This window comes from Hydractinia symbiolongicarpus, chromosome 15 (genome assembly GCF_029227915.1).
Source record: "Hydractinia symbiolongicarpus strain clone_291-10 chromosome 15, HSymV2.1, whole genome shotgun sequence".
In the NCBI taxonomy this organism is placed as follows: Eukaryota; Metazoa; Cnidaria; class Hydrozoa; order Anthoathecata; family Hydractiniidae; genus Hydractinia; species Hydractinia symbiolongicarpus.
The window spans coordinates 2,550,509-2,578,224 of record NC_079889.1 but is presented as its reverse complement, the minus strand read 5'-3'; the positions used below and the strand labels follow the sequence as shown (position 1 = coordinate 2,578,224).

Here is a 27,716-nt window from a genome sequence, read left to right as displayed (position 1 = left end):
TTGATTAGAATCTTGCACAAAAGTGGTGGTTTTCTTATTTGTACAGAAAATCAGAAATTATAAATAAACTCCAAGTGTATTAAATTAAAGCCGTTTAAAATCTTACACGAAAACAAAAAATGTTTACGGTATCTTATACCAAAACATTAAACCTTTACGGTATGCGAAAGATGCTATGCCGAAACAGAGAAAGTTTACGGGTCGGTCGTAACTACCCAAGCATGCAATCTCATATTGAGTATAAAGAACTTGCAAAATTTCACCCAATAAAACAGTGTGAAAGCTGGTTAAAAGAGGCAAATAACTCATGGCAGCTTGTATTCGGTTAAAATGTGTGCACGGAGGTTGTGTTGGCTTCCTCTCTTCTTCTTTATATGCTGCATCAATGCAAGACCATGGGATGGTAAGTGACGTCATTTATATGCTGAATCAACGTTATACACAGAAACTTTCACGGGTAGAAACTTTCGCGAATCGTGAAAGTTTACGGAGACAAAAAAAGAATTACATTTAATTTGCTAAACCCTTTAAAAGGTTAACTTTTAGTTAACGTTAGGGTTAGGGTTAGGGTCGATTCACGATATTTTGCAAAATGCAAAAAGTTTCATGAATTTTCTCATTCGCAATGCACTTTAAAGAGAATTAGTGACTGTTGTTTTATTTTTCAGTCGAACTTTCAAATGCTACATCTCCCAACAATTTCACCACACAGAACGAAACATCAGAAAATGTTACTGTATTGACTGACGCAGTGCTTAGCAACACCTCATCACTCGCTAACGATGGGTCCAATCGGAGTAATCAAATCAATTCTTCTAGAGAAGCAAGTAACAACATAGAACACACAACACTGGACACCTCAAGAGACTTTAACACCTCTAGAGTGAATCAATTTAATAGTAATTCAGTGTCATGCTTACTCCCATCATGCAATGAAACATTCCCATCATGCAACAAAACACTGTTTCCGTTATGCAATAGAACACTACAAACAAATTCTCTAAACAATGCAACAACTATGAATAATGCAACTTTGACATCTTTAAAAGCAATAAACGCCTCGAATGTTATTATTTCTTCCTCTAACAATAACACAGTACCTCGACACATACAGACGTTCGAAACAGGTGGAATTAAAGAGGATACTACCAGTGACAGACATGACAGTATCAAAGGGCGAAATCAGCACCATTCAATCTCTGAGTTCAGTGGAAACCTGACAAAGATAGAGTTTGGAACAGTTAGTGATGCTGAAGACACAAATGGTACTCGAACTGTAAGTAAACAAAATGAAACCGTTCAATTCGATATGGGAAATAAATCATACGCCCTTACCAATGTGACGTCAGAACACAACTGTAGTGGTTGTCTAAGAGACGAGAATGGCGATGTGACGTCATTGCATTCGTATAAAGGAACACCTGTAACTGAAGATGTAGAGGAAGGCTCCGCAAGTGGGGAAGAAATAAACATGAAGAGATGTAAAACTCAACATTTTAGCACTTCATCTCGAAGAGATATCTTTGATATGTTTAGTAGCGAAGAAGATGATGATCTCGCTGCGGCTAATATAAACTGTCTAACGGTGACGCGACGTCGTTTAATTACCAACAATAAAACACATCGTAAAGTGACGCATAGCAACGGGACGAAGACGGAGAAAGATGACAAAAGTGAAGAAGAGAAGAATAAAGAAAGACAAGACATGAATAAACAAAGAGCAAAATCGAACGAGCAACGCGCCAAAGAATTAGAACTTACTAAATACAAAATCTTAAACGGTATACACGATTCACCCACGCAACCACCCGATACAAACGATGATCGTAACATCGAAAATAAAACCATGGAAATAGATCCTTCGATGTTACCTAGCAACGAATCAAACAAAGAACCACCCGCCGATCTTCGTGATGCTAATGTCGGAATTGTTGGCATGGATACGCATCCGGCTATTGAACCCAACAACAAAACTCAGCGTCGAAACAAAACAAAGGAAATTAAAAATACAAACAACGAAATCACCCGTGTAGACAAAGTCGATATCATTCCCAAGAAAAAAATACTTTGCTTTGGCGATTCTATAACAAAGGGATTCTATGGCGACAATAAAACATTTAATCCGTTTTCTAATAAATTAGAAGAGTTGTTAAACAATAACAAAAAGACTGAGTACGAAGTTTTAAACTTTGGAATTCCAGGAGCATGTGCATCAAAGAAAATGCAAACCCGTCTTCCCGATGTGATTAAAGAAGAGAAGCCGTTAGATCTTGTTATTCTCTTAGCGGGTACTAACGATCTGTTATCGGAAGATTGCGCAGATAACCTAGATTTATACGCAGAGATAAAAAAGCTTCATGAAAGTGTCCACAAGATGGGCGTAAAATCTGTTGTGGTCACCATCCCTGATATCTCAGTAAATGTGAACGGAACTAAAAAGATGACGAAAGAAGAATTTAAAGAGGCTTGGAATGAACTCAACCAAAAACTTCGTTTGTTCGTCTACACTTCTAAAGAAAATAATATGATATTAAGTGATTTAGCAGATGAGTTTACGAGACAGGGTGTAAAAGACGGTATGAATATGAATGGGATGTGGGCGGATAAAGTGCACCCCTCCAAGGAAGGTTATGATCGCATTGGAGAAATTATTTTTAAAGATATTGATGGGAAATTTTAAGTTTTTAAAAATTTTTTTTTTTCTTGCGATGATAAGCAAAAAATCGCTTCTGAAGTGTGATGTGTAGTTATTTTGAGTAAAATGACAATGTATAGATGGACGGAATTTCTGTCATCAATACAAATCACTTCAGCGTCTTAAAAAAATTCTTTTTGTATGTATATTACAATCAGCGAGAGATAACGTAAATGATTTTTGCAATACCATATTTTGTAGATGTAAAATTTATCATCTTGGATTTTTATAAAAATGTTACTTGATGGCAAGATATTCATATTTTTACACAGATGGTAATATGTAGTCGCCGATAATTTGTTGCTAACTAACAAAAGAAAAAATATATACAGTTCTTTTCCGTGAGTTACAATTTGCCACTGCTAGAAATACTGGTGGTGCAGTCATGAATTGAAACGCTGTTTCAACAAAAATTTGAAGAAAAAAAACACATGGCGAATATGCTATTGTAATGTTGGTGATTTACCCCTAGCACAAGTGTTCTATAATCTTACTGTCGCCATCAAGATTATCATGAAGGTAAAATGTGCTGGGAACGAAGTTGATATCAAACCATGTGTTGACATCAACAGTTTCAATCACAGTACTTTTATGGAAAAAATAGTGGCCAAACTGTAAAAAATTGATTTTTTTTTATAGTTCAGTGTTCTTATATAAAATGTCATTTAATATATACAGTTAGATAAGAGTACATTAAGAGACTTTTGAAGGCTAAATTCCTAATTTTTCGAACTAACTGTTGCACAAAGTTAAGATATAAGTTTCTGGAAACTAAAAGTATTAGGTTATGTAAACTTTTGTTTTCTGTGCCATAAAAAGTTGGAAATACCCATACAGTTGTGTTTTGGGAGATTTTAAAGCCACTGAAGATGTGGCTTGATTATTGTTTTTTCACGTACTGAAAAAAAAGAAGAACAACAAAGACATTATTGATCTTTCTGTTCTACCATCTTACATCCTGCCTTTCTTTTTCAGTTCACTGGTCACATAACAATAGTATCAACTTCTGTTTTTGCATTTAATGGCGGTCACTAAATATAAATATGTTTTACATTCTCTTTGCGTTTGATTGCTACTTCAGTTAAATTACATTATAATATTATCTAAGTTTTATAAAGAAATTATAAAAAATTATCTTGGCAAGCTCCGTATTTTTTTATTCAACTGTTCACGTTGAACATGAAACAAAGAAGACACAATTTCCCGCCAAGATTTCAGATACCAACCTACCTCTCACCCGGGTCCTTTGATTTTTTTTAGTCGTCTCAACTAATTAAAAAACGATCGCGTTCCAAAAACCGATATGTTGCTAGCATTTTCCTCCAAAACAGCTGGGGATTCTGGGATATGCATATAATGTCATATGGGAATAAAGAAATATCCACATATCGGAAAAGCATATATAACATTTCCCTTTTAAATTAAAACTCCTTCGTAATAATAACTAAATTGCAGATTTTTAACCAAATTTAAGTGGCAATGCGTAGGAGAGAGCAGATATATAATGGCCCTCAATTTTTCCATAATTGATTCTTAATTACGGTTTATTACAATCGGTTTTTACGAAATCAACGGTCGTGTAATTGCGTTCAAAAGAAGAGAATTGATTTCCATAGTGGCAGTTGTTTTTTTAAACCTTGCGGTAAGAAAACTTTTTGTAGTTGTTGTTTTAAGAACTCACAATCATAAACAAACCACCTGTCTTAGTGCACATAACTTTGTTTGTGTTGTTTATGTTAAAAAAAACAGTTATGGAATTCTTTAATATTTTGTAATGAAAATATTTTTCATTTTAATCATATAAATATTAACACTCTCAGTTTAAAAAAATGCGTGCTTTAGGTTGACTCGTTGTTTTTTTTCTTGAATTTTAAATTATTTCATCCTTTCTTTTGTGAGATAAACCTTTGTTAGAAAAAAAAAAGCAAACTGCGAACTAGTAACAGTTTTTACTTTGAAACATGATTTTAATGCAACAAAGAGACTTTCATCAACATATGTACAAGAAAAGAACAAATTTTATCTTTTTCGCCTTTTATTCATCATCCGAAATGATGTCCCTTCCGTTGAAATTGTCAATTTTTAGGAAGACTCCGTCAGGATAAACTACTCGATATTCGCTCAATTTCCTGTTTTAACAGGAATGTGAATTCAAATGACATTGATTGATGGGGGGGGGGCATGTGTGAAAAACGTTTGTTATTTAAAAAGTTTATATTTGCAACAAGAAAATGTTTCTTAGTATTTTCTAATCAGTTACTTTTAAACTTGCCTCATATAAAAACGTGTAACAAATGCGTGTTGTCTGTTTTTTATATCGGGACGGTTAGCCTCCGATCTGAGACAAGAAACAACAGGCGCTGGGAACGAGGTTGGAAGTACACACCTTTTTATAATGCCACAAGTATCATATTTTGCCAAAAATGAAGAACAGGTTTCCAGTCATAACCAGTAAAGACATGAATGAGACCTGAGGAGGAGGTTTACTTGGCAGTTATATCACTCTTCTCTTCACTAATGATTTTGTAAACGGTGGGGGGGGGGGTTTACCCAAGGGGGGAAGGGGCTTACCCAAAAATTATAAAGCTAAGTTGATTGTTTTCTAAAAGCTAAGAGAGAAAAAGTATTAAAATTAGTTAAATACTCATTTCACTAAATTAAAAAATTGGGATTAAAATAGAGGGGGGGGGGGGGGGGTAGATGGTATGGGAAGAAAAAATTGAAATCAACTATTTCTTTTAAAATAAAAGCTGACACATGGAGTTAACCATAGACAGTAGTATTGTATTTGCATGGAGGAATTTACTGTCTGTGGTAGCGTTCTAATTCTCTGAAAGTAACCGATATAACGTTAACCATTATAATGCCAGACTGATGGTTATTTTATTTCATGTTTGACGTGTGAAGGGTTAGTTCTAATCTCCTTAATTTTTTTTTATTTCTTTATTATGATCCAATAATCGTATTTTGTACAGGTGTCACGTGTCAACATTAGTATGTCTGTCAGATTTAACTGTTTGATGCAAAATTTTTACACATTTTTTTATACGAATATTTTTAAAAGAACAATGAAGGCTTAATTTTTGAAATAGTCGTTAGCCCGTGGAAAATCCAAGGGTTCGCCCGTCCTTTTTATACCGCATTGCGTGCACCTCGCTACTTACGCAGCTAAGCTACCATTTTGCGTGACAGACAGACAGATAGACTTATACGGGTATTATAATATAGATATTAAAGTTAAATGAGACCATTTTTTTTGGTGAAATTTGTATAATCTGAATATCTATTACATAACATCTCTTTCAAAAAAAAAAATGGCGATGCGTACTTAGACTTTGCCTCGCTAAGTCAGCCATGCTATAGTTTTAAATAACATATTAGTCCATTATTTCAACAATTATTTAAAAATCGCATTTTAAAAGTTATCAAAGGCTCAAAATGTTGATTCTCCAAAAATCTCCAAGGCTCAAACCAAAAAGTGCGATTCTTACTTAACAAAAGTTATGTTGTCTAATATTTCTTATATTCGTTTAGTTTTAGCTTCAGGATTTATTTTATTTTACAAATCTCGTACTGAGACCTACTACTGGGATTCATAATTCTTAATTATGAAATAAAAATGTGGGGGTCTGGGGTTGAATTCGTGTAGAAACAGCAAATCTTATCACTTGTGAAATATCAAAATAAATTTTTTCTCAGTGTATACAAAAATGTTAATTCGTTGATAGCTTTTCCTGATTTCCTCTTTTCTTGTCCAAGATAAGCAAATGAAGAGCTTTGTATTCTATGGAGATATAATGACTTCATTGTAGTTCTTTTGATTTGCTCTGATTAACAACCATCTATTTAATAAAGAGAGCTATTTTTATGATTACGAAAACTAGATTGGTTGGCAGTTATGTTAACTTTTATTTCTGAAGTGATTTATGTTACACAAAGCTACTAGCGGAGAAAAACACGCGAAGAAGAACTTCTATAATTATCAACTGGGCGGAAGGTTTTTTATTATTATTACTATCATTTTTATTATTACTTTCATTTTATAACTAGTCGCATTTCAAGGCATGAGCGGGGTATGAACTTCACAAAGTTTCAAATATTTTTATATAAGACAGCATGAGGCCTAGTCTAAAACCTTTCTACATTGCTGTTCCATTTGCAAGCGTTTTTAATTAGTTACTGAAAAGTCGATTGTCTTGTTAAACGGTATAGAGTATAGAGGACAAGAAAAAATACATTAAAACAGAATCTGGTTTATTATTTCTCATCTGTATCACGTATTTAATCACAAAGGAAGTCACTGTAATCCGGGTTCATCTCCCTGGCTGGTGCCCTGCATCTGGTCGATCATTTCTGTTCGTACAAGTTGTAAAATGAGATACCCAGACCAAACATGAAAACAGAATTAAAACAAATATATGTCTAACTTGTTTAACTAGGGCAGCACATTCGTCAACATAAAACATGTTTTACGTCCTGACAGGTGAATCGTTCACAAGATGTTGCGAAATGTAATTTTACTCATGCCGTTAAAAGGCTTCTATAAGTAAGAATTTATGTGAGTAGTTGTAGTCCATTACATCATCAAAATACAGTGCATTAATGAAGTGTATGATGGGGTGTGTTAACTAGACCATTAAAATACGGTATATATGTAGATATGAGTGTAATTGGTGTGTAGGGGGATATAAGCGTTCATCGAGTATATAAGTATACGAACGTATTTTTGGTATGCATTTAACTTTTGGGGGATATGGGACACATAAGGAGCATACAAAAATATGTATGTCTTGATGGCGTATATCATAAATTTTAAATTTTGACGCTTGCTTTTATCTAACAGCTGATGTAAACACAAAAATAATCTCTCTTCGCCTCTTTATTTTCATTTCACTCCATTTTGTTACGAAAGACGATAAATAAAATATTACGTCATCTTTACTCAAATATGCAGTGACATAATTGTAAAGTTCTAAACATTGCAAGACAAAGCGCTTTCTCCGCTGTGTTGGGTTGAAGAATAAGTTTTACTTGCAAAACAAAAAATAATTCACGGTACTTAAACTTTATTTTTTTTATTTACATATTTTTTTGTGCACCATTTTAATTTTACAAACTGATTTGTGATGAGACACGTGCTCAGTTCGAATTGATGTTTGTTGTTGAGCGAGAACAGCTTTGCTTGAAAGTAAATAGCTACCTATTTAAAAACCTACAGTGTACAACTCGTAAATAATTCAGCTTTTATTGTTTTTGAACAATCTTCTCCATCAAAAGTCCTATTATTTTTACAAGCTGTGAAGAACAAAACGATGAACGATAAGGGATATCTACAAAAGTTTTTTTGCTTTTAAAATCACAGATTGCAAAGTTAACCGAGCCCTGGTTTTTACAGCTCTCAGCAATTAATTTCGTATTTATTTCTCTCTTTTTTAGTTTGACTCGATTACTATATGAATACATACACAGACAGTTTCTCTGGTTATGTCGTCCGATCTTCGCCTCGTGTCGAGGTAGCACCAAGAGGGAGCTCCACCCTCCCTAGAGTAAGTAACTTAGAGCTATACTTTACAGCAACCTTTTTAGGTTCATTTTAATTATGAGTGTTATTTTGATAAGCAAACGACAAACCTATTTCATGTTCGTCCAATTGATGGGAGACATGTGTAAAAACGGTTTTTGATTTTTTTAAATGGCAACTCTACAAACTTTCGAAGTTTTAATCTCAAAGAGCTCTGGGGACGAGAATGGCAACAAGTCTGTTTTTTGCAACTTGATTTTCTTATTTCTTTATCAGAAACTAGTCTTTATAAACAAAATTTCTTAAAAACATTTCATAACCAATGAACTGTTCCTGGCTATATCGTCTTTGATTGGTGTACAATAGGGGCTATTACAGACACATAATTTGGGACAGTCGGCACCAACTGTCCCAGATGTCACCTTTCTTTATCTCTGGGTGTAACAGGCCATATTGCAGCCTGTAAAAGCCTGTGCATGCAGTTGGCAGAGTTAAAAAGGCCTGGAGCTAAGGAAAAGCACATTGGAATGTCGTAGTCCATCGAGATTACTATAACATTTAAAGTAAATTACTTTTCCAATGTAAACACGTGTATAAAAGTAGCATAGTTATTTTTAAAAAAGTCTTGCGTTTTTTGAAAAATGTCGATTCAGGATCTAAGGTGACATTGACTCGACGAATAAAAACCGATAAATAATATAAAAACCGTCAAATCGAGACGTCATAATTCGTTTTCTGTCCAATTATAACGTTACAACATTCCCTATGTGAGTTAATGAGGGTAGGGTGGGGGCTGTTGCTCAGCAGAGTCAGTGATAAGTATCTCTGCTTCCAAAAAAGGTGCTAATTTAGTAGTAAACGCTCCTTCAGTCATTTTGTGGTACATATATAATTAATGGATAACAAACTACTAATGAAATGCAATTAATATGATCGTTCCATAAATAGTTCGGTTTTTTATTAGCCATTTTAGTTTTATGTGTTTTTTTAAACGCTGACAAATTTCGACGTCATTTTTTTACAATTGTTCACATGTGTGACATATATGTAACTTTGTTCTCAGGACAGGTTGGGAAATTAGATTTGTTATGAGAGAGAGTGATATCCATTTTGTTACCAGAGGAATTTTAATCATAAGATTTTTCGTGAAAAAAAGGTTATAACTTCGTCACCAGGGCACTTCTGATCTTGAGTTTTTCAATTGGGAGGATAAATACAACCTCGTTTCCAGGGCGTCCTATAACAAATTGTTAGAAGGAGTTCGTTATCATTTAAGGGCAATGATCGTGCGAGAGTTCATACGCGCAACAGCCAATGCTTCAGAAACACAATAAATAAGTTCAGATTTTTAATGGCAGACTTCATAAATTTTATTTCCGGACTTTAAAAGTTAAAGAGCTTTCGGAGAGGTTGTATATTTTTCCCTTCTTGCGCCCTTATAATCATATACTGCGCAAAATTTTAAAATATTAATAGAACATTTTTGTGGACATAAACCAACCTTGTTCTTAGGGCTTTTTTCCCATTGTAAAAGTTGAAAAGCTCTGAATATGAATTGCACTTATTAACTTCTAACTGTTATATATCCATTTTCTTATTAAAAGTGTAGTATATTTTTTGAAACGTGTTGTGATATTTGTGCCGTTGTATAGATTGTATACTCTGTCACCTTTTATTCTTCATAGAACATCAGCCATGCTGTCAATCAGGCGCATGCGCAGCCAAATCAACAATCTACTTTCGGTTTCAAAGAAGCCATTAAAAGCAAAGTAAGTGGTTACACTTTTAAAATGTTTCACTAAAGTGTTTCACTAAAGTGCTTCATTAAAGTGTAAACGATAACTATTTGAAATTTTTTTTCCACAGGCTACCATATTTGGGACATTATTTCGACCAAGAAAGCGAAGAGAAAAGGTACATTATATCCTACCTGTAAATCCCCCTTTTTTTAGCTCAAATTTTTTTCATGTTTATTTAACAAATGCAAGGCTAACTTAAATTGAAGTAGACATATTTCGCGAATCACTAACATAATGCCTGGCAGTGAATATTATTCGATCCAAGGTCCCCTAAACTGGGAGCCGCAGACGAATCCACTACACTACGTGCGCAATATGTTAGTGATGCACCCAGATAGCGGAAGAGTTACCTTTGCTAACTTGTTTGTTTAGAAGGGGAATATAGTGGACGTTCCACCACAAGCTAACTTTACTCTTACCACACATGACAAGGTATGTAAAATTTATCAACCTTTTATCAGAAGAACATCCTTGTCCCCGTGGTGTCTTGGCGTCTGAGCCGTTATCGCGGAGTGCGATTAACAATTTCGTCGGTATAAAATTAATCAAAAAGGCAAAATGCTCTGGGATTGAGGTTCTCAGAAAAAAAGGCTAGACTTATACGAATAGGTATTAATAAAGTTTTCACAAAATGTCTACCTCATTTTACTTAGGACCTTGCTCCGTATCCATGTCCCTCACATTGTCTAAATAGACGATTATGTGCATGTGAGAAACTATGAAAAGTAGTTCTATTTAAACATTTTTTTAATTTGGTGCGGCGCTAATGAGAGGTCTGGCGATGAATAATTTCTACAAGAGTGCATATCAATGTAGTATCTAGTTCAACCTCGTCTCCAAGGCTCTTCTAAGCGTATTATATTCTTACGGGACTGCAAATCAAATTATAATAGGCGTAGAAGGGCCCTTGGGACGAGGTTATTAATTTTTTCATCTATTCTGTGCTTTAACTTCATTTAGACGTTAAACTACCACAACGGAAAAGTCGTCAGTGGAAAGCCACAAGATCTTATATCTTTGTTAGTTCCAACGCATGACTATTATCCAGAACCTAACTATATTTTTACATTTCTCTTATGTGTACGTCTTTTCATGCCCCCTGTCCAAGTTCTTCAGAAAGTGGCAGATGTAGTTGAAAAATCGATCGAAGAGGATAGTGAACACAGAAAAGAGATTGCGAAAAACTTCATGTTACTCTTAGTAGAGTGGAGCGAAAATTTCCCATTTGATTTTAAATGTAAGAACATGATGAAAGAGTTCGGCAGATGCAGCAAAATTTGCACAAATGCGAAACCTGCACTTACGTCGTCAGTCAATATGATTACAAAATTTTTAGTACAAAAATTTCAGGAATTATTAACATACGTTGAAGTATCGAAAGAATTTCACATCCAGTGTGACGAGGAAGATAAACAACTCTCTGATGTATGTCGTGACCCTGTCGAATTTGCGGAAAATTTAACGATATTAGAACTTGAAAAGTTATCGCAAATCGGCGCCGAACAGTTTGTGGAGAAATTTATTGCGCAAGATATGACGTGTAGTCAGTTAGATTTGACGTCGACGGCGACGATTTCTTGTCTTGAACTTTACGTAGCATGGTTTAACCGCTTGAGTTATCTCATCGCAACTGAAATTTCCATGTGCCCGATAAAGAAAGATCGTGTAAAACTCGTGAACTTTTTTATCGAAGTGGGTAAGTGTTGTTTTAAAAAAGCTAATTTTAACTCTCTTATGGCCATCATCGTCGGCTTAAATATGAACGCTGTAGCGCGCATGCGCAGAACATGGCTAAAAGCCAATCAAAGTCTGTTTAGAAAACTCGAACAGGAAATGTCGCCAGAAAGTAATTTTCGTCGATACAGGGACACTTTGAATGAACGGCTGAAGAATCGAGACAAAGATTACGTCATACCAGTGTTTTCAATATTGGTGAAGGACATCTATTTTCTTAATGAAGGTATAAAAGACCGACTTCCTAACGACCTTATAAACTTCGAAAAATTTTGGCAGCTTTCCGAGCAAATTAAAGATGTTATCTTTCTGAAGAATAAAAAGTGCGAGTATTCAAAGAACGAAGCAATCATGGACTACTTGAAAAACACACCAGTGTGTAATGACGAAGGTATCTACAAATCTTCGTTCGAGGTTGAACCTCCTGAAACGAACTTCGAAAGAGCTCGTTATAAATCTGTGCGGATTAAAATCGGTAACAGGTAACTCTACCGTTTGCTAAATTACGCGATATTTGATATTCTTCGATGGTGACCGATATTGATTCGGTATTGCTTGATGCTTGTTACAAGTCAGTAATACAACTGATGGGTGCCAGCTGAATTGATATTAAAATCTTCTATATTTACTTGAATCTAAGTCGATATTCCTCGATATTGACTCGATGTTTCTTAAATGCAGAACAATTTTTTTCTTCAAAACTGTTTAGTGGTTTGCAGAGTCTGCAGCTATCATAACTTATACATTTATTTATTTATTTATTTGTTGCGCTTTTCAAAGAAATCAGTTACTTTACGCCTCGTTGATTGTAAATGACTATAAATACGCTGCCATGGTAACTATATTCAACAAAAAAATTAAATTATACACTGGTAATAAAATACATTTTTAATCTTATTATTTATCTTGTATATATTGTATTTTTTAAATTATATAACTTAAAATGTAAAGCTCGTGTTAATTAACCCGCGTCAGTCGCGTGGAATAACCCGCGTCAATCGCGTTGGATAACACACCTATACCGCACCTTATACAAGGTCATATTTAAAACACGAGACAACATCCGCGTTTTATTTCACAAAATGGAAATCTAGCCAGTTAACATTACTTGAAATTTTTTTGTTACGGATCTTTTTTGCCACATCACAAGTAAAATTGGACTTTTACGACACAAAAATGACATCCTGTTTGGTTAGCTTAATAAATCCAATAAACATACTTTCGTGGGGTTATATTTTTATCCATTCTGATGTGAGAGCATTTCAGATTTTGTCCTGGATCCAAAGTTAAACATGATAATAAAAAAAATGCGTGTAGAATCAAGGGTGCAGGTGTTTGCATCTTTTTTCTTTCTGTATATTAGCAATACCCATATTCTGCCCCGCAGCGTTATTTCGAACCCCCGCCTTGTCATTAGTTCGTGTTAAAAGCAGGAAAAAAGGTTTATGTTTTTATAAAAAATGTTCAAAAATCACAAATTAAAAATCTCTTTTTTTACTTCTGGGAAGGCCTACGAAATGAGATTTTCATATTTAATGGCGTACACGAAAGGAGAGATTGCATTTTAAAGTTAATGAGTGATCTGTACAAACCCAGTTAAAGGCTCTAGTGATGGCAGTTTCTTATTTTTTTAGCACTTTTAGTACTGAAGGTGTCTCTTTTTGCGTACGTACAAAGAGTTCATGAAAAGATACTTCATAAAAAGTTACCTTCATTGGTTACTTTATATTTTAAAGCCTAAAAAATCCAGTACTGGAAGTTTCTTATATTTTGGAAGCTCCAGACTATCTGTTAATATGTCACTACAATATAATTCTTTCGTTAGCTTTAAAAAGCAAAATAAAAATTTGATTTGGGGATACCATCAAAAAAACTATTTTTTAATTCACCCTGTTATTACGATGACTCAACCATTATGAGGATTGAATATATAATTTTGAAAAAAAGTTCTATGAAACTAAATATTTATCACAGTTTGAAGTACTACAATTTATTTTTTAAATTACAAATAACTTCAAAGGTTTACATTGGAAATATATTCCACACGTCTGTTGCTCTTGTCAGGAGTGTGTTTTTTGAAGAATAAATATACGCCTTAAACTAGCTTCTTAAATCTTTTTGGAAAGCTCTCGTTAACATAATGCAATAAAAACTATTGCATGATAGCAATTTAGATATTGTACTTTTCTCCCTCCCCTTTATTTCATGTTTACGACAGATTAAATACCCAAATCATAGTAAATCATCAACGATGAAGAACATTCGCGCTGTCCTGAATTTAGCACCAGGAAAATTTATAGCAGTTATGTCAAATATTTTTATTAAAAGATAAAAACAGTCTGGATGTCACAGCTTCAATATTCTCGCTGAGAAAGAATTAAAAACCATAGTAATGCTAAGGTACGTTTTTTTTTCTTTTGTGGGATGAAGGTTGCGTTTCTTTAATGACAAAGCAACACACAGAGCTGCTGTGTATCGCGATATGATCTATTTGAAAAGTTGATCAATCTAAATTAAAATTTTAGGATTTACGAAACGGGATGTTGACTTTTATGTTTAGAAATCTTTTACAATACTGTGACTTGGACTACTTCAAAGCTTGAATAAGACTTTATCTTAAAGGGATGTCAAGAATAGGGTGGGGGAGGGTGTGGGGGTGTGGGGGAGTGTTAATCGATTCAGTGGTGATGCTAACGACAACGACGTCACCCTAAATAAAGAGGAAAAGAGAAAACTCACACACGCAGAACCTTTTAAAATAAAAATGCATTTATTTTGATGCCTCTAGAGGCTTATTTCAAATTCTTTATTTAAAGGGGCACAAGGAAAACGTAAGCAAAAGGGGTGCTAAAGGGAGTGTAGTTTGGTGCTGTTCATGGCGCATATAGAGAAAAAAATGTTGTATGTACAAGAATGACATAGTTCAACATTTTGTCCAAGTGCGTATATAATTAATGAAAAAAAGTCTTCGTGAAAAGACATTTTTGAAAGGTTATAAAAAATTAATAACATACACTATTTATATTATATTTTTATATTATATATTTTATATTATGTTTAACGTGTAAATTATGTCAACAGAGGATTTAGTGAAAAAAACGAGTCAGTTGGACGAAACATCACATGATTAAATGCGCATTTCTAGTAATCTAAATTCGTTAATTAAGTATTTTAAAGGAAAGTCCAATTTTCAAAAGACCCCATTTTTTAGTCGGCAAACAACCAGCTTCTCAAAGCTTGAGTCGCGATTGGTGGCAGAGAAAAATACCTAGACATTTCACATTTGCAGCTCCATACTCTTTCTATAACATGTAGGATTGTTTGGAGGTGTGATAATCCAACTGTAGGACTCTCTTTTTCCCAAGTTTGCTCATAACTGTCCTGTAATTTCATTAAAAGATTTTTTTCAATACACGGTAACTTTTTCATTCCTACAAGCTATGTTGGAGCATTGGTTACCTTCAGCCTCGTCCACATGGCTCTTTTTCTCTGTCTGAAAGTCTCGGACAGCGAAAAAAAGAGACCTGTGGACAAAGTTGGAGGTCACTAATGCTGCAACGTACCTTCCTGACACCAATTTTTTTTTATAATTAATATCAGTTTGGCCTAGTTCTCAGGGAACCCAGACAGGAGGTTAATTCCCTTATTACGCCTATTCTGCAAAATACAAACCTTATTTATAAGAATTCTTTTTATAAGAATCATGAGGCTCAAACATCAGACAGCCAGAAAAATTTTTTTGACAAATTTGAATAGTGTAAAAATATTCACTTCCTTGTTGTGCTATACATTGGTTTTTATTTAATGTTGATTAATAAATTTTTTACATTCGTTGAACCACATGTACATGTCATAGCATCTTCGCTTTGATTAGAATATTATTTCAACGATTTTTAAAAATTAATTTATGAATTACTGAAGGCTCTACATGTCGATTCTCTAAGAATTAGAAGGCTGGAATAGAAAAGTACGATTCTTATAAAAGAAGAAAAGAAGGATTTTAAAAGAGACTACATTATCTTTCTTTTGTCTGCTAAGAGGACTGTGTGGATTGATCACAAAAAAAATACCGCATATAAAGGTCACCTGACTTTAAGAGTCCCTGATAAAATGCAGAACGTAATATTTATCAAACATGAAGATACGGAAAAAAACTATATGGCTACGATATTGAACGAGGAGCTGGAATTTCCAACAACAAAAAATTGAACAAATACGTTTTTTCCTACGTGATAATTTTTTCAAAATGGCCTATCATCATTTGTGTGCTTATATTTAATATTAAAACGGTCTTATCGTAGTTTTCAAACAAAGCTTGATAACCCATGTTGAATTATTCATAATTCTATTTATTCCTTAAATGCTTCGTGCGAAAATTTTATTAGAAAAAAAGCGAGAAGATGAACTAGTTGTTTTTATATTTATGTAATTTGAGAGCGCGCACATGTTGGTTTTCGCAGACCTCTATCCACTCCGAAGAAAAGTTTTTAAATCGCGTCATTGTTTTATATTGAAAGTAAAATCAGTCGGAACAACCTTCTAAGAGCTTCTCGATTTCATTTTTGTTGGTGATACATGTAGGCTGGAATTTAACACCCATTTTTTTTATTTATTTATTTATTATTTATGTATAACAGACAACTATTTTGACATATTTGACATTATAATTTTTTAAAAAAGCATGTTTGAATTAGCACAAATAAAGAAAGCATAGAAAAACATTGGGAAGTATGAGCAAATGGATTTCTTGGTAAGATCTCCCTTTTTCACCTTTTCATTCTCCTTCTCCTTCTTTCTCTCTTTCACTTTTTCTTTCTTTTTTTCTTCCTTTTTTCTTTTTTTCTTTTTCTTCTTCTTTTTCTTCTTCTTCTTCTTCTTCTTCTTCTTCTTCTTCAAATTCTTCTTCTTCTTCAAATTGTTATCTTTCTTTCTTTTCAAATTGCTTTTCTTTTTCTTTTTCTTCTTCTTCAAATTGTTCTTCTTCTTCAAACTCCTCTTCTTTAAATTCTTCTTCTTCATCATCTACGTCTAATAAGCGTATTTGGACGAACACACAATGTTATTTCAACGACAGTGTGGCGGTTCACTCAGAAGTACAAACAGATTTTTAATTCATATTAACGTTGCTGTTGGTTTGCAAAACAAACATTTTTATCTACTTAACACTATTTATATATAACATATATTTTTATATTATTATACTTACATTTATGTCTTCATCAACATATACTGACAAGGGATTATTGATTATATTTGGTTGAATTCGTGAGATCAACAGTAGCGGAATGTAAATAGTGCAAACATCTGCTACTCTTATATATCTTTTAGAATATCGACAACTAGTCTTGTGTCTTTTAGAACATCAACAAAAAAAATTTTGTTGTGCAAAGAAGAAGAAATAAGTAGAAAAATAAATATTTCTTTCTCTGTTACAGCGTAATATTCGATCATTTTTAGGCTTCATAAAGTTTTTCATAAAGTTTTTTGAGGGTTTTATAACAAAATGTGCTTGTTTTTAGGCATCGATAGCTAGTTTTCTGGACGGTTGTATATCAAAATACGCCTAGGCATCGTAAGGTAGCTAGTTTTTTGACGAAATATACGACCATTTTTTAGGATTCGTATAACAAACTGAAGCTTTGTTTCTATAAGTTTTTTTACTGCCAATAATAATGCGATGAATTATTCAATTTTATTTATATTTTAATTTTTATTTAAATGTATGTTCCATTGCATTCACTCGATATTTGACCAATTTCTTGCATTGTGATATATCTGAAGATCATATTACTTGCTGAGGAATATGAGAAGAAAGTTTCTTACTTAAAATTTTACAATTTTAGAACTAGTGAAAGATTCTTAATTTTTTGGAAGGCGACTACAGTTTCTTAAAAAATGGTTTCTTATAAAAACGTTTATCAACACACCCTTGTTACGCCCCATTGTATTTCCTTGGCAAGTTGAGCACGGTGCAATTTACGCCCATACTGTACTGTTAAAAGTTTTGTAACATATACACCCGTCCTCCCTGTAAACTAGCGACGTAAAAACTAACTGATGCGTAACAGAAAAAAGTATATTTTTCGGTCAAGATGAAAATTTTCCCCTTTTTATTATAAAAAGCCAGTTTATAAGAACATCGAGTCTGAGATTTTGACAATAATTAAGAACATGTTAAAAACATATTGAGTCTTAATTTCTTCATTGATTAACTATAAGAAGAAGAAACAATTAATCCTGAGTTGTTTATTGTTTGTTTACTAACAAAAGAAAAAAACGTACATATGTATGTTTTTCTTTATAATCTTCTACTTCTTTCGATCATAAAAATATTCTTATTTAACCGAAGGAGGCCGAATAAGCTGAACCTTAGAACATCAAAATAACATTGTAGATCTGAGATTACTGATTTGCACATTTAGAGACATGTTAAACTAGAAATCTACCTGGATTTATAACAGACCTCTATCTGTGAAAAATTAGAGAGAGTAAATAATTTAACTTTATCTGTAATATTCACTCTGATAACGTTTATTGTAGAAACGAAAAGAAAAACGAAATTGAAGAAATATAAAATGTTGGAGCCCATAAAAATTGTCGTTACAAATGATTATTCTTGATAATAAGAAAAAATAAGAAGAATTGTTATTTTAATGTTTATTCTCTTCTTCTTTTTACAACTTTTTTTATAAATACTTTAATTCAATTTATAAAACTATACAAGTTTTTACTAGTGCACGGTGAAGCCATGTTGGTGTTTCCAAACTTTTTTCACACAAAAATGTGGGAATGACATTAAAGAGAATTATTTACAAATACATTTTTTTTCACCAGAAAGCAAAAAAAGGCGACAAGATTTTGTGTCGATATTATTGGAAAGCGTTGAAAGGGAATTCCAGATGAAGAAAATATTGCTAATACGTTGAAAAAATTATTTATTATTTTATTAAAGCAAATACGCATGAACTTCATGGTGTTGGGCGTCTAAGGAAGATATAAATAAAGACAGACAGAAGTGAGATAAATATTTTGTTGCCAACGCAAAACTCTGTAATGACAACGACAACGACAAATATGACGACAACGACGACAATAATAACAATAAATTAACAACAACAATGGCAATGACAAAAACGACGACAATAATGCCAAAACAACAACAATGGCGACGGCGACGGCGACAAAAACGACGATAACGATTAATTTGCAATTTCTCACAATAACTTGCATGTGAACACCTAGCAAACATTAGGACATTCTTGGAGACTGGGACCAAGTGTTAAGCTTTGCAATTAATCAAATTTAAACGGTTATCGATACTTATTTAAATTTTTAAATGTGCAAATGCTTATGTGCAAATATAATTTTATACACGTAAAAACTCTTGATGACGTCACAAAAGCAAAGATAACATATTACTTAAAATAAAAAATAGTCATCACGATTAGACGTTCTATATTTAAATTGCACCTTGCTTTTCAGGATACTGTCTCGCTTTTCTTCATTTGGAGTTAGTTTGTTATCTGAATACATAATCTGTGCGTTCTTTCTTGTTTCTTCTTCTTCAAATTCTTCTTCTTCAAATTCTTCTTCTTTAAATTCTTCTTTTTTTTCTTTTTCTTCAAATTTTTCTTTAAGTTCTTCTTCAAATTATTTGCACTTACACGACAACAGGTCAGCGAATCAGTTAACTGAACACTTTCTCATTTTCAACATGGTGTAAGAGCGATATAACATGTTCTTGCAGAGAAATAAGTTTAAAACACATTATTGAAACATATAAAAAGTTGGAATAAAGTATTTAAAAATTTGTTCAGTGATTTTCTAGGCGGAAATTTGTTTATTAATGACTAACAAACGATGAGGTTAGACTATAGTTGTTTTGTCTTCTCCGATTTATCTCCGCTGCTACAAAGAGTTATATTGTAGAAAAACATTTATTTTATTTATTTCTTAGAAACATAATGGCGCGTCCTATAATGTGGTTAAAGCCGACTCGCAGAGCTGGATTGGAGAGACGTAAACAGCAAATTAGAGATATGGAGAAAGGAGATGTGAGTTTTCGTAAGCCACTTCTGTAAGTATTATAATCTGCTTCAAATATTTACCCCGTGTTATTTGTTTTTTTCTTTTTTCAAGAGATCGTTTCAAGAGTATTTCGCCTTTATTAATAGCGGCACCCGGTAAAAACAGTCCCAGGGTTTTGCTCCAGGGGGCGAGGATGACCATCTATTGACTATAATTACTTTGCATCACATATTTGTTGCATGGTGGATGTTTTTCAAAGTTTTTGGATGATAATGTTTGTGTGAATCATCGTCATGGTATTAATTGTTAAACGCATCGCGTGTCTAACAAAAGAAATTATTTGCAGGAGATTTACAATTTTATTTGCTTGTTTATTTTTGGCAAAATTTACATTTGCAGATTTGGCCCATGTCCGCAAAATTAAATTTTGTTTGCAGAATTTTTTGCATCTGCAACAAATTCCACATCAAATTTCTTTGTCTTTCTATTTCCTACGAAGTTTAAGCCATCGCGTTGTTTATTCATTTAAAAATACTTTATCGACAAAAGATGTGTACAGAAAAATATAAACTGCAAGGTTTTTGTGACCAGTCATCTGCAAAAATATTTCTTTGCAAACGATATTTTGTTTATCATTATTTCTCGAAAGTGACAAGTAAACTCTGTCGCCATCAAAAACTCTATTTTGACAGATGTATAGATCGAGTGAAGTCTGCGTTATATCACGTGGAGAGAGTATGAATAATGATGAAATTGGGCGTACTTACTTCGGAAAAATTAAAACCGTTTAAAATTTTCGGATCTAACCAAATAACCAACTTGGTTGTAAACAGTAAACCTTGGCAAGTTTAATACGAATGTGTTATATGGAAACAGTGAACCTTAAGAGAAAGGGATGAAACTAATTTGTCAGATATGATAAAAAAAAACTTTGTTTAAAACAACATACAACCCTGTTGTTTCTTTCTAAATCAGGCGTTAACGTTTTTTTTGCAACAGTAACCACAAAAAGAAATTCACTTGTTGCCGATACTAAAACCAATTCCATTGAAATCCTCATTAAAATCCGTGAATATTTTTGTTTTATTGGCGAAGAATAAAATTGATTTCGGCGAAAATTCAATTGGACGGATTGTAATCATATCAGCCATTTGTGCCAAACTATTTTACACCTGTTTTTTCCGCAATAATAGTTGCTCTTTTAGGATATACGTAATGCGCTTTTGAAACAGACTTTGAAGTTTGGTCTTCGCACAGAAAGTGAACAAAATAGACAGAACAAATAACCAAAGAAAGATAATAATAAATGTCTTTGATTGAGTCCTAGTACTATTGACATGTGATAAATCTGCAAACCTTTTTCACTTTCCTGCACTCCAGTGAAAAAAAATATTTGAAAAAAGTTATTTTGATAAGACAATACCTAAATAAGTCAAAATAAACCTTTTACAATCGTTAAAAATCTTTATTTATACCTTAATCGGGTCTATAAACACCTTCAATTTCAAATAAATTTGCAAGGTCGCGTAAAGTCGAGAGGACTAGTTTCGAATAAATGAGCATGCGTCACATCGTGCAGAAAGTCCGTGAGATCAGCAGCACACCTTCTAAAAGTTTGTTTACTTACTGTTTACATTGTTCGTTGATAAGACGTCTTGTAATCTAACTATAAGATTATAACTCAAAAAACTTAGAATCGGATAATTAAGACTTTACAAAGCTACAGCCATACGACTTTGAACGTATAAAACAAAAGAGAAAAACGTGATTTTTACTAGAGTTACCAAATTTATGCTGAGCTATTTGGGGGCCCTTCAATGCATGTGGGGGTGATCCCCTCTCCGTAATTTCTAAGTTTGTTCTTCAATAGCAATGAAACTTACCACAAGTGTTGTCCAAACCCCTTAAGCAACAACTTGGTCAAAAATTGCTGATGTCAGCATTTTTGCTAATGACATCATAAAAATTTGTAGAAATGAGTAGAAATTAGCTTAAATGTGATTTTTGTAAAAAAAAAAAAGTCGCATAATTGCTTTGCACATACCCACACTATTGTGACAAATAAACTCCCCTGATGCTTATAAAAATTCTGAAAAATTTCACACAGCTTGAAAAATTTGTTAAATTCTGAAGAATTAGAGTTAAAAAAAAACCCATGAAAGTTTGGCAATCACGTTATGGGCACAAATATAATTCTTTTTTTTTTTCGTAATTGAAGCAAGCTAAAATAGTAACTGATAAAACTAAATGCTATCAAATGCTATTATTTTATTTATTTATTTATTTTTATTGCTTAGGATTTTTTTCTTTCTAACTTTTTGTACTTTTACACGGTTCGATTGTGTTTGGATTGAACTTTATAAGCATATATATTTGTATTTTTATTTATTTATATTTATTTAACACTCCTATTCTGGCTCCAGCCTCCATGTTAAAGAAATGTATCGCCCACGATTGGTTTAGGCCAAGTTAAGGCTATCCGACATATATTCTTTCACACCATTTAGATCAATCTCCCATAATATAACTAAATTAAATTCCGTAAAAATCTGTTTCCGCAAAACTTAGATCCCAGGACCAAGAGCTCTGGGGCGAGGATGTATTCCCCCCCCCAAAAAAAGAAAAACTCAATTTCTCAATTTCAATTTTGAGAGGATAGTAATCTTTTTTTATATAAATGAAAATATATACTTATTCAAATAAATACAAAAAAATAATTAAGAAAGAGGGTATATAAATTATTTTTGAAATGGGGTTCAATTTCAAATACAACGGAAATGCTTTCTTCGTGTAAATCAATCCCTATAGCTTTTTACGTTCTTTTTACATTGAATAAGAACCTGTCTAAAAGGTGTTTTTTTTCTCAAAAATATGTACATACATGAAATTTTGTTCACAGCTGATTTTTACAATACGATAGTAAAAATAAATTAAAGCAAAAAGTAAAAGATGAAAAAAAAAAGAAAAATATACACATATAAACATCTGTGAACTACTGAAATATGAACAATATAAAAGTGAGACACTTTTTCAACGTTTTCCCAATTTTACCAAGAAAAACAAAAAAACAACTGGAAAACGAATTCTTCTTTTACTTAATATTTTTTGGTTTGAAACAGTTTCCTTGTAATTGGGAAAACTTTTAACAAACTCACTAACAAACGGGATAGTTTGCAGAAATAATTCACTAAAAAAGCATCTCCACAGGAGAGTGTATAGCTTAAACCAGAACTCCATTTATTTTCTTATTCGAATGCGAGGTAATTTTCCATCTCTTATGAATGTTACTACTTTGGAAAGAGAAAGAAGCAAAATTTTCGTAAAAAAGAATTGAATCAAATGAGTCATAAAAAAATTAGATTTTTTATCGGTGAGTATATTACTTGGATTATGACGCAATGATCCTTGATGGAGAAAACGCTGAATGTGCTGTTTTGCCTGCAAGCTGGAATATAACACGTCGTGTGAGAAGGTAAGAGAGAATGACTCGAGTACCCAAAAAAAATTTTTACCCAACTTTAGTAGCTAAACGTTCTTAATAAAGTGGTATGAAAAAAAGAACGAAAATGAAGAGGAAGAGGAGAAGAATTTACGGAGAAAAAAATTTAAAAAAAATAGAAATTCTGAACTGTGTTGGATAACATTTTTAGGATAACGATAGGATTGTTTTTGATGATTTTTAAAGTTTGTAAATGGTACACAGTATCTTTTAAATGAGACAATCTAACATCACAAGAAACTTTCTTAACTTTGAAAGCAGTCTGCTGTTTTCAATATAATGAAATATATCAAAAACTATACACGGAATTTTTTATAAACAAACCAGTTTTAAATCCACAGTGCAAAATGTCGCACAACCATAAATCTAATTGTAAATGGAACTGCACGAAAAAAAATATTGAGTCGCCAAAAGTTTATTCTTCTTTTATTTTGATAAACAGCTGAATGAAAAAAGTCATGAATTCTATATTTATTAACTTGAAAATAAAAAATTTTTTTTGCACGAAAAAAGTATCCCAATTAAATGTTGGGGTGTTGGCGACCGATTTTGGGGTGGTATTATCGTTATTTTTTGATGTGGGGGGGGGGGAGGGACGTGGTTCAGTGTAGCTAAGATAAGAAAAAGATGTAATTTAGGATAGTAATATAAACTTTATAAAGTATATCCGCAAAATTATTAAAACTTCGAGTAGCTATTTTAGTGTTTCACTTGTTTAAAGACCTTCCCTAGTTTTATCAGGACAATAAAAGAATACAAAATATACTCCAAATATAAAGATTAGTATAGTCGTAAAAAATGGGCAAGATAGAAATAAAAATAAACAAAAAAAAGGACAAATACAATTTATATCATCGTGTTTTATAAAGTTACGCTAGCGCCAATATTAAAAATACACAAAAAACTCATCTACTGCAAATTTAAGAACTAGAAAGGAAAAAAATACAGGGCGTTTGCCACCCTAAAGCACCTCTTTTAACCCACCCCAGTTGCATCCTTGTTTTCATTAAGACTAAAACATCAGTATGCAACCTTGATCTAAGTCTGCAAAAATTTGTATCTCCCAGATTGGCTAAAAGAGCATCTTCTGCACACAGAATACACCACATAACATATTTGCCAGTTTTCTGCTCATGTCTAATAAATGATTTAAAATTAAACGTCCTGACGTAAAAGATGTTAAGTTTTCTTAATCCTTTTAAAAACTCCGCGTTGCTTTTCTCGATTCGCAGTCTAAAATTATTTCTAATCTTTAAATAATTTAAGTTTCGCAACATTTTTAACACATCTATAACGGCTCTTCTAAATTTCCGCCAACATGAGCTATCAAGGTTCTTTATAAGTCACTGCAAAAAAACCTGCTCTCGATGGATGACATGCCATATAGCCTTATAGCCTAAGGGAATTAATTCAAAAAATTAATAAATGCCTATCAATTGGCAGCCATGTAGACGTTTATCTAACACAGCAGGTGCTGTGTTTACCTTTGCGCAAAAGTAGGATTTAAAGTTAACAGAACACATTATAAGGAGGTTGTCCAGGCAAAACCAAGAAAAAAACAAAACCTTTCCTCTCCAAATTTGATAAAGATTCGTTCTTTAGAGAACCTTTCTTGTTTTTTGTTTAGAAAGACAAAAACCCTCCCATATTTGGTCCGGAAATCTGCCATATGTAGCCTGAACCCTGCTACATATAACCAGAACGCTGATGTATGTAACGTGGAAGCCTGTTATATCTAGTCTGGAACCATGCTGCATATAGCCTGGAACCCTCTTACATGTAGCCCGGAGCCCTGCTATATGTAGTCTGGAACCCTAACAATATAATATAACAGAAAAATTATATTTATTTGTTTGTGTGTCAGGTCTTGTTGCCTTGACAACATCTTTTAATAAAAAGTCATTTTTAGTCGGGTTAATGACGTTGATGCAGATGACGATAGAACGAATTCAAACGCTTCCCTGAATGAATTGAAGCAACCTGTACGTAGCTACAGATGTCAAACCAACCTGTCATCTATAACAACGTTTGGAAACATTAACTTGCTCGAATACGAAAAGGAGAAAAAGAAAAAAGACCGTTCTCTATTTATTTTTGCAGAAGATAACATTATTCGAAAATCGTGTAAAAGAATTGTGGAAAACAAGTATCTTTACTAGCTATGTAAACTCCCCTACTCCCTGTGTACGCCCATGTACCCCTCAGTGCGCCCAAATAGATGGATCACTATTAGGTGTTTTTTAACTCTTTCCCTGATGTGCGTTTCATCTCATATATCTACGATCTAACTAACAGATATCTAACGCCACAATTTTTACGTGGTATTGCAAAATTAACGCCATTTGGGAACGGGCGTAAAAATGCTTAACAGAGTGCATAATCTTTCGTTACGCTTCTTGTATTCTTTGTAGAACAAATGTTTCTTCTTGTTGTTCTTAACATAAATCATTCAGAGTATTTGAATATTTCATGTTGCTGACTATCGCTGCAAATTGTGTTGTTCTCATGATCGCTACACCCCTGCCTAACGACGACACATCAACGTTAAACAAGAGACTGGTAAGTAAATTAGTTTTTTAACTCAGAGCGGAAAATTATATCACGTGATTCAAATTAACAAGAGAATGATCTTTTAACAAATCTAGAGGAAATTTGAACACTCCAAGGTGTGAGAGCGACGTTGGAGAAATCCAGTCATTGACATTGGAGACATTTGTTTGATATGTATTTTTGAACATGTATTTTAAATGTGCACAGTTCAACCAAACCTCCTTGATTTGGCTTGGTATTCAAGTTGCTAAAAAATGCTTTAAATTCGATTTAAAAGTTTTGTAGGCGTCGTTAGCCAAAAAATAAAACAATTTCTAAGATATATTTACAGTATTCTTTACATTTACAAGGGCATACAACCTTTCTCTCCTATCGATGCTTCCGACAGTATGAATATGATTGGCTAAAACGTGTGTCACATGACTTCCAACATTAGTATGACACCATTTTGTGTCATACTAAAGTTGAAAGTCATGAAACTAGCATGCAATAACAGAAAAAGTAGACTTCATATGATTACATCTATCCATATACATCTGTCTGTCTGTCACGCAAAATGCTGTCACGTTATGCTGTATAAAAAATACGGGCGAACCCGTGGAGTGTTCCATGGGCCACCGACTAGTTATTTATATTCCGTTAAACATTTTAGTTTAGATGATTTGATATTTCTGTATTTAGGACCAGGGTGACTCTGCTTTTGTTGCAGTGTTCGTAATGGAAGCAGTTTTAAAGATCATCGCGTACGGATTCATACTGCACGAGGACGCGTATCTGAAGAGTGGATGGAATATTCTCGACTTTATAGTTGTTGTTGTCGGGTATGTTTATTTTACGGACCCTCTTTTATGCGCCCCCTTTTAAAGGGTCATAGGGTTATACCCTTTTCTTCATCCTGTAGGGACTTAAAGCTACATAGTAATATCCAATGTGATTCTTACCTCTGCAGTTGCAGAATAAGTGACGAAATTTAAAATTTTGGATACAGTTTTCATCCCAGGCCTTCTTTTTAATTCTATGCTGTTAGGAAGCAAAGAAACAAGCACTAGGTTGACCTAAATTACGTATTTTAAAAAATAGAAACGGAGGATAAGATTAGAGACTAAATCAACACCATTTTTTTATTTTTAGTTTAGTTCAAGTTTTAACAGCCCTGGGAGATTCTTCTGCTTCGAAGCACTCTGAAGCGATTCGTGCTTTACGTGCCGTTCGTGTGTTACGACCGCTCAAACTTGTTTCAGGGGTTCCAAGTAAGTAAGTGTGTCCATGGTAAACAAAAAATTGAATAATGATTAACATCATTCCCAGATTTTCCCACTGTTGTGACGACATAAGACAAAACGTTAAAACTGTTTTGGGCAAAAAATGTCTTCAAGCTTTTTATATAAGATAGAATCTTGAAAAGCGAGAAGAGGTCTTTGCATGTGAGTTTTTGCCATTGATTTATTATCCTGGAAGAAGTGATTCACAAATTAAGCTAAACGGCAAATTTTGGTTTTTGAAATTCGTCAAGTTACAGTGTCTCTGCATACATCTATTTCACCAATACAGGCTAGTGATGCAGGCTGGACAAAATACTTGAGAATTTGTCCGTTTTTTAACCCTTTATCGAAATGGCAAAACCGCATCACTCAGCCAGTACTCTAAGTGCTTTACTTTGGCAGGAATGTAACCCGAGTAAACAATGTTAAGAATGAAAACTCTTACAATGTTCGCATTATGGAACAATCCTCTTCGCCACAGAAATATTGTGGAATTGGGGAGCTCAACTGTGCTAATGTCAGCAAATATTAGCCCTTTAACATTTTGGATCCAACCAAATAACCTAAGATGTTAAGACCGTGAAAATTGACAAATTCGAAGGGTTACTTAAAAAGAAAAAGGCGTTTA

At 33.2% G+C, this 27,716-nt stretch overlaps 3 protein-coding genes across 8 annotated transcripts in view; all 3 read left to right on the top strand.

The window, feature by feature from the left end:
- The first annotated feature begins 86 nt into the window (after nucleotides 1-86).
- On the top strand, nucleotides 87-3,836 carry LOC130628972 (uncharacterized). The gene is made up of 2 exons (XM_057442042.1): nucleotides 87-403; nucleotides 669-3,836. Exons 1-2 carry the CDS (start codon nucleotides 331-333, stop codon nucleotides 2,678-2,680), a joined length of 2,085 nt encoding a protein of 694 aa, XP_057298025.1. The 5' UTR covers nucleotides 87-330; the 3' UTR covers nucleotides 2,681-3,836.
- A 390-nt stretch (nucleotides 3,837-4,226) lies between these two features.
- LOC130628974 (ras-GEF domain-containing family member 1B-like) lies at nucleotides 4,227-12,768 on the top strand. 3 transcript variants are annotated; one of them, XM_057442045.1, is made up of 6 exons: nucleotides 4,227-4,337; nucleotides 8,132-8,241; nucleotides 9,902-9,985; nucleotides 10,083-10,130; nucleotides 10,388-10,447; nucleotides 10,976-12,768. In XM_057442045.1, the coding sequence occupies exons 2-6, from the start codon at nucleotides 8,149-8,151 to the stop codon at nucleotides 12,233-12,235; spliced, it is 1,545 nt and encodes a 514-aa protein (XP_057298028.1). In that variant the 5' UTR covers nucleotides 4,227-4,337; nucleotides 8,132-8,148; the 3' UTR covers nucleotides 12,236-12,768. The 3 variants fall into 3 exon arrangements, with proteins under 3 accessions (XP_057298028.1, XP_057298027.1, XP_057298029.1); XM_057442044.1 differs by lacking the exon at nucleotides 4,227-4,337 and adding an exon at nucleotides 6,417-6,692; XM_057442046.1 differs by lacking the exon at nucleotides 4,227-4,337 and adding an exon at nucleotides 7,606-7,750.
- Nucleotides 12,769-18,409: 5,641 nt separating this feature from the next.
- Nucleotides 18,410-27,716, top strand: part of LOC130628971 (voltage-dependent L-type calcium channel subunit alpha-1S-like) — a 35,690-nt gene continuing 26,383 nt past the window's right edge. For 2 of the 4 annotated variants that reach the window (XM_057442039.1, XM_057442037.1), the window contains exons 1-6: nucleotides 19,205-19,614; nucleotides 19,707-19,826; nucleotides 25,186-25,422; nucleotides 25,730-25,835; nucleotides 26,508-26,647; nucleotides 26,958-27,076. In XM_057442039.1, the coding sequence (XP_057298022.1) occupies nucleotides 19,610-19,614; nucleotides 19,707-19,826; nucleotides 25,186-25,422; nucleotides 25,730-25,835; nucleotides 26,508-26,647; nucleotides 26,958-27,076 (727 nt within the window). In that variant the 5' untranslated portion in view covers nucleotides 19,205-19,609. Of the gene's footprint in view, nucleotides 18,765-19,204; nucleotides 19,615-19,706; nucleotides 19,827-22,217; nucleotides 23,250-25,185; nucleotides 25,423-25,729; nucleotides 25,836-26,507; nucleotides 26,648-26,957; nucleotides 27,077-27,716 lie in introns of those variants that run through there. The other 2 variants (XM_057442040.1, XM_057442041.1) reach the window with 2 other exon arrangements.

What these genes read in the sequence shown, in the direction of transcription:
- LOC130628972 (XM_057442042.1), top strand. Translation starts at nt 331, where the DNA reads ATGTGTGCACGGAGGTTGTGTTGGCTTCCTCTCTTCTTCTTTATATGC. An exon ending in CAATGCAAGACCATGGGATG is followed by an intron (nt 404 to 668) that starts GTAAGTGACGTC and finishes TTTATTTTTCAG; the next exon opens with TCGAACTTTCAAATGCTACA.
- LOC130628974 (XM_057442045.1), top strand. Translation starts at nt 8,149, where the DNA reads ATGAATACATACACAGACAGTTTCTCTGGTTATGTCGTCCGATCTTCG. An exon ending in AAGAAGCCATTAAAAGCAAA is followed by an intron (nt 9,986 to 10,082) that starts GTAAGTGGTTAC and finishes TTTTTTCCACAG; the next exon opens with GCTACCATATTTGGGACATT. An exon ending in CTCTTACCACACATGACAAG is followed by an intron (nt 10,448 to 10,975) that starts GTATGTAAAATT and finishes AACTTCATTTAG; the next exon opens with ACGTTAAACTACCACAACGG.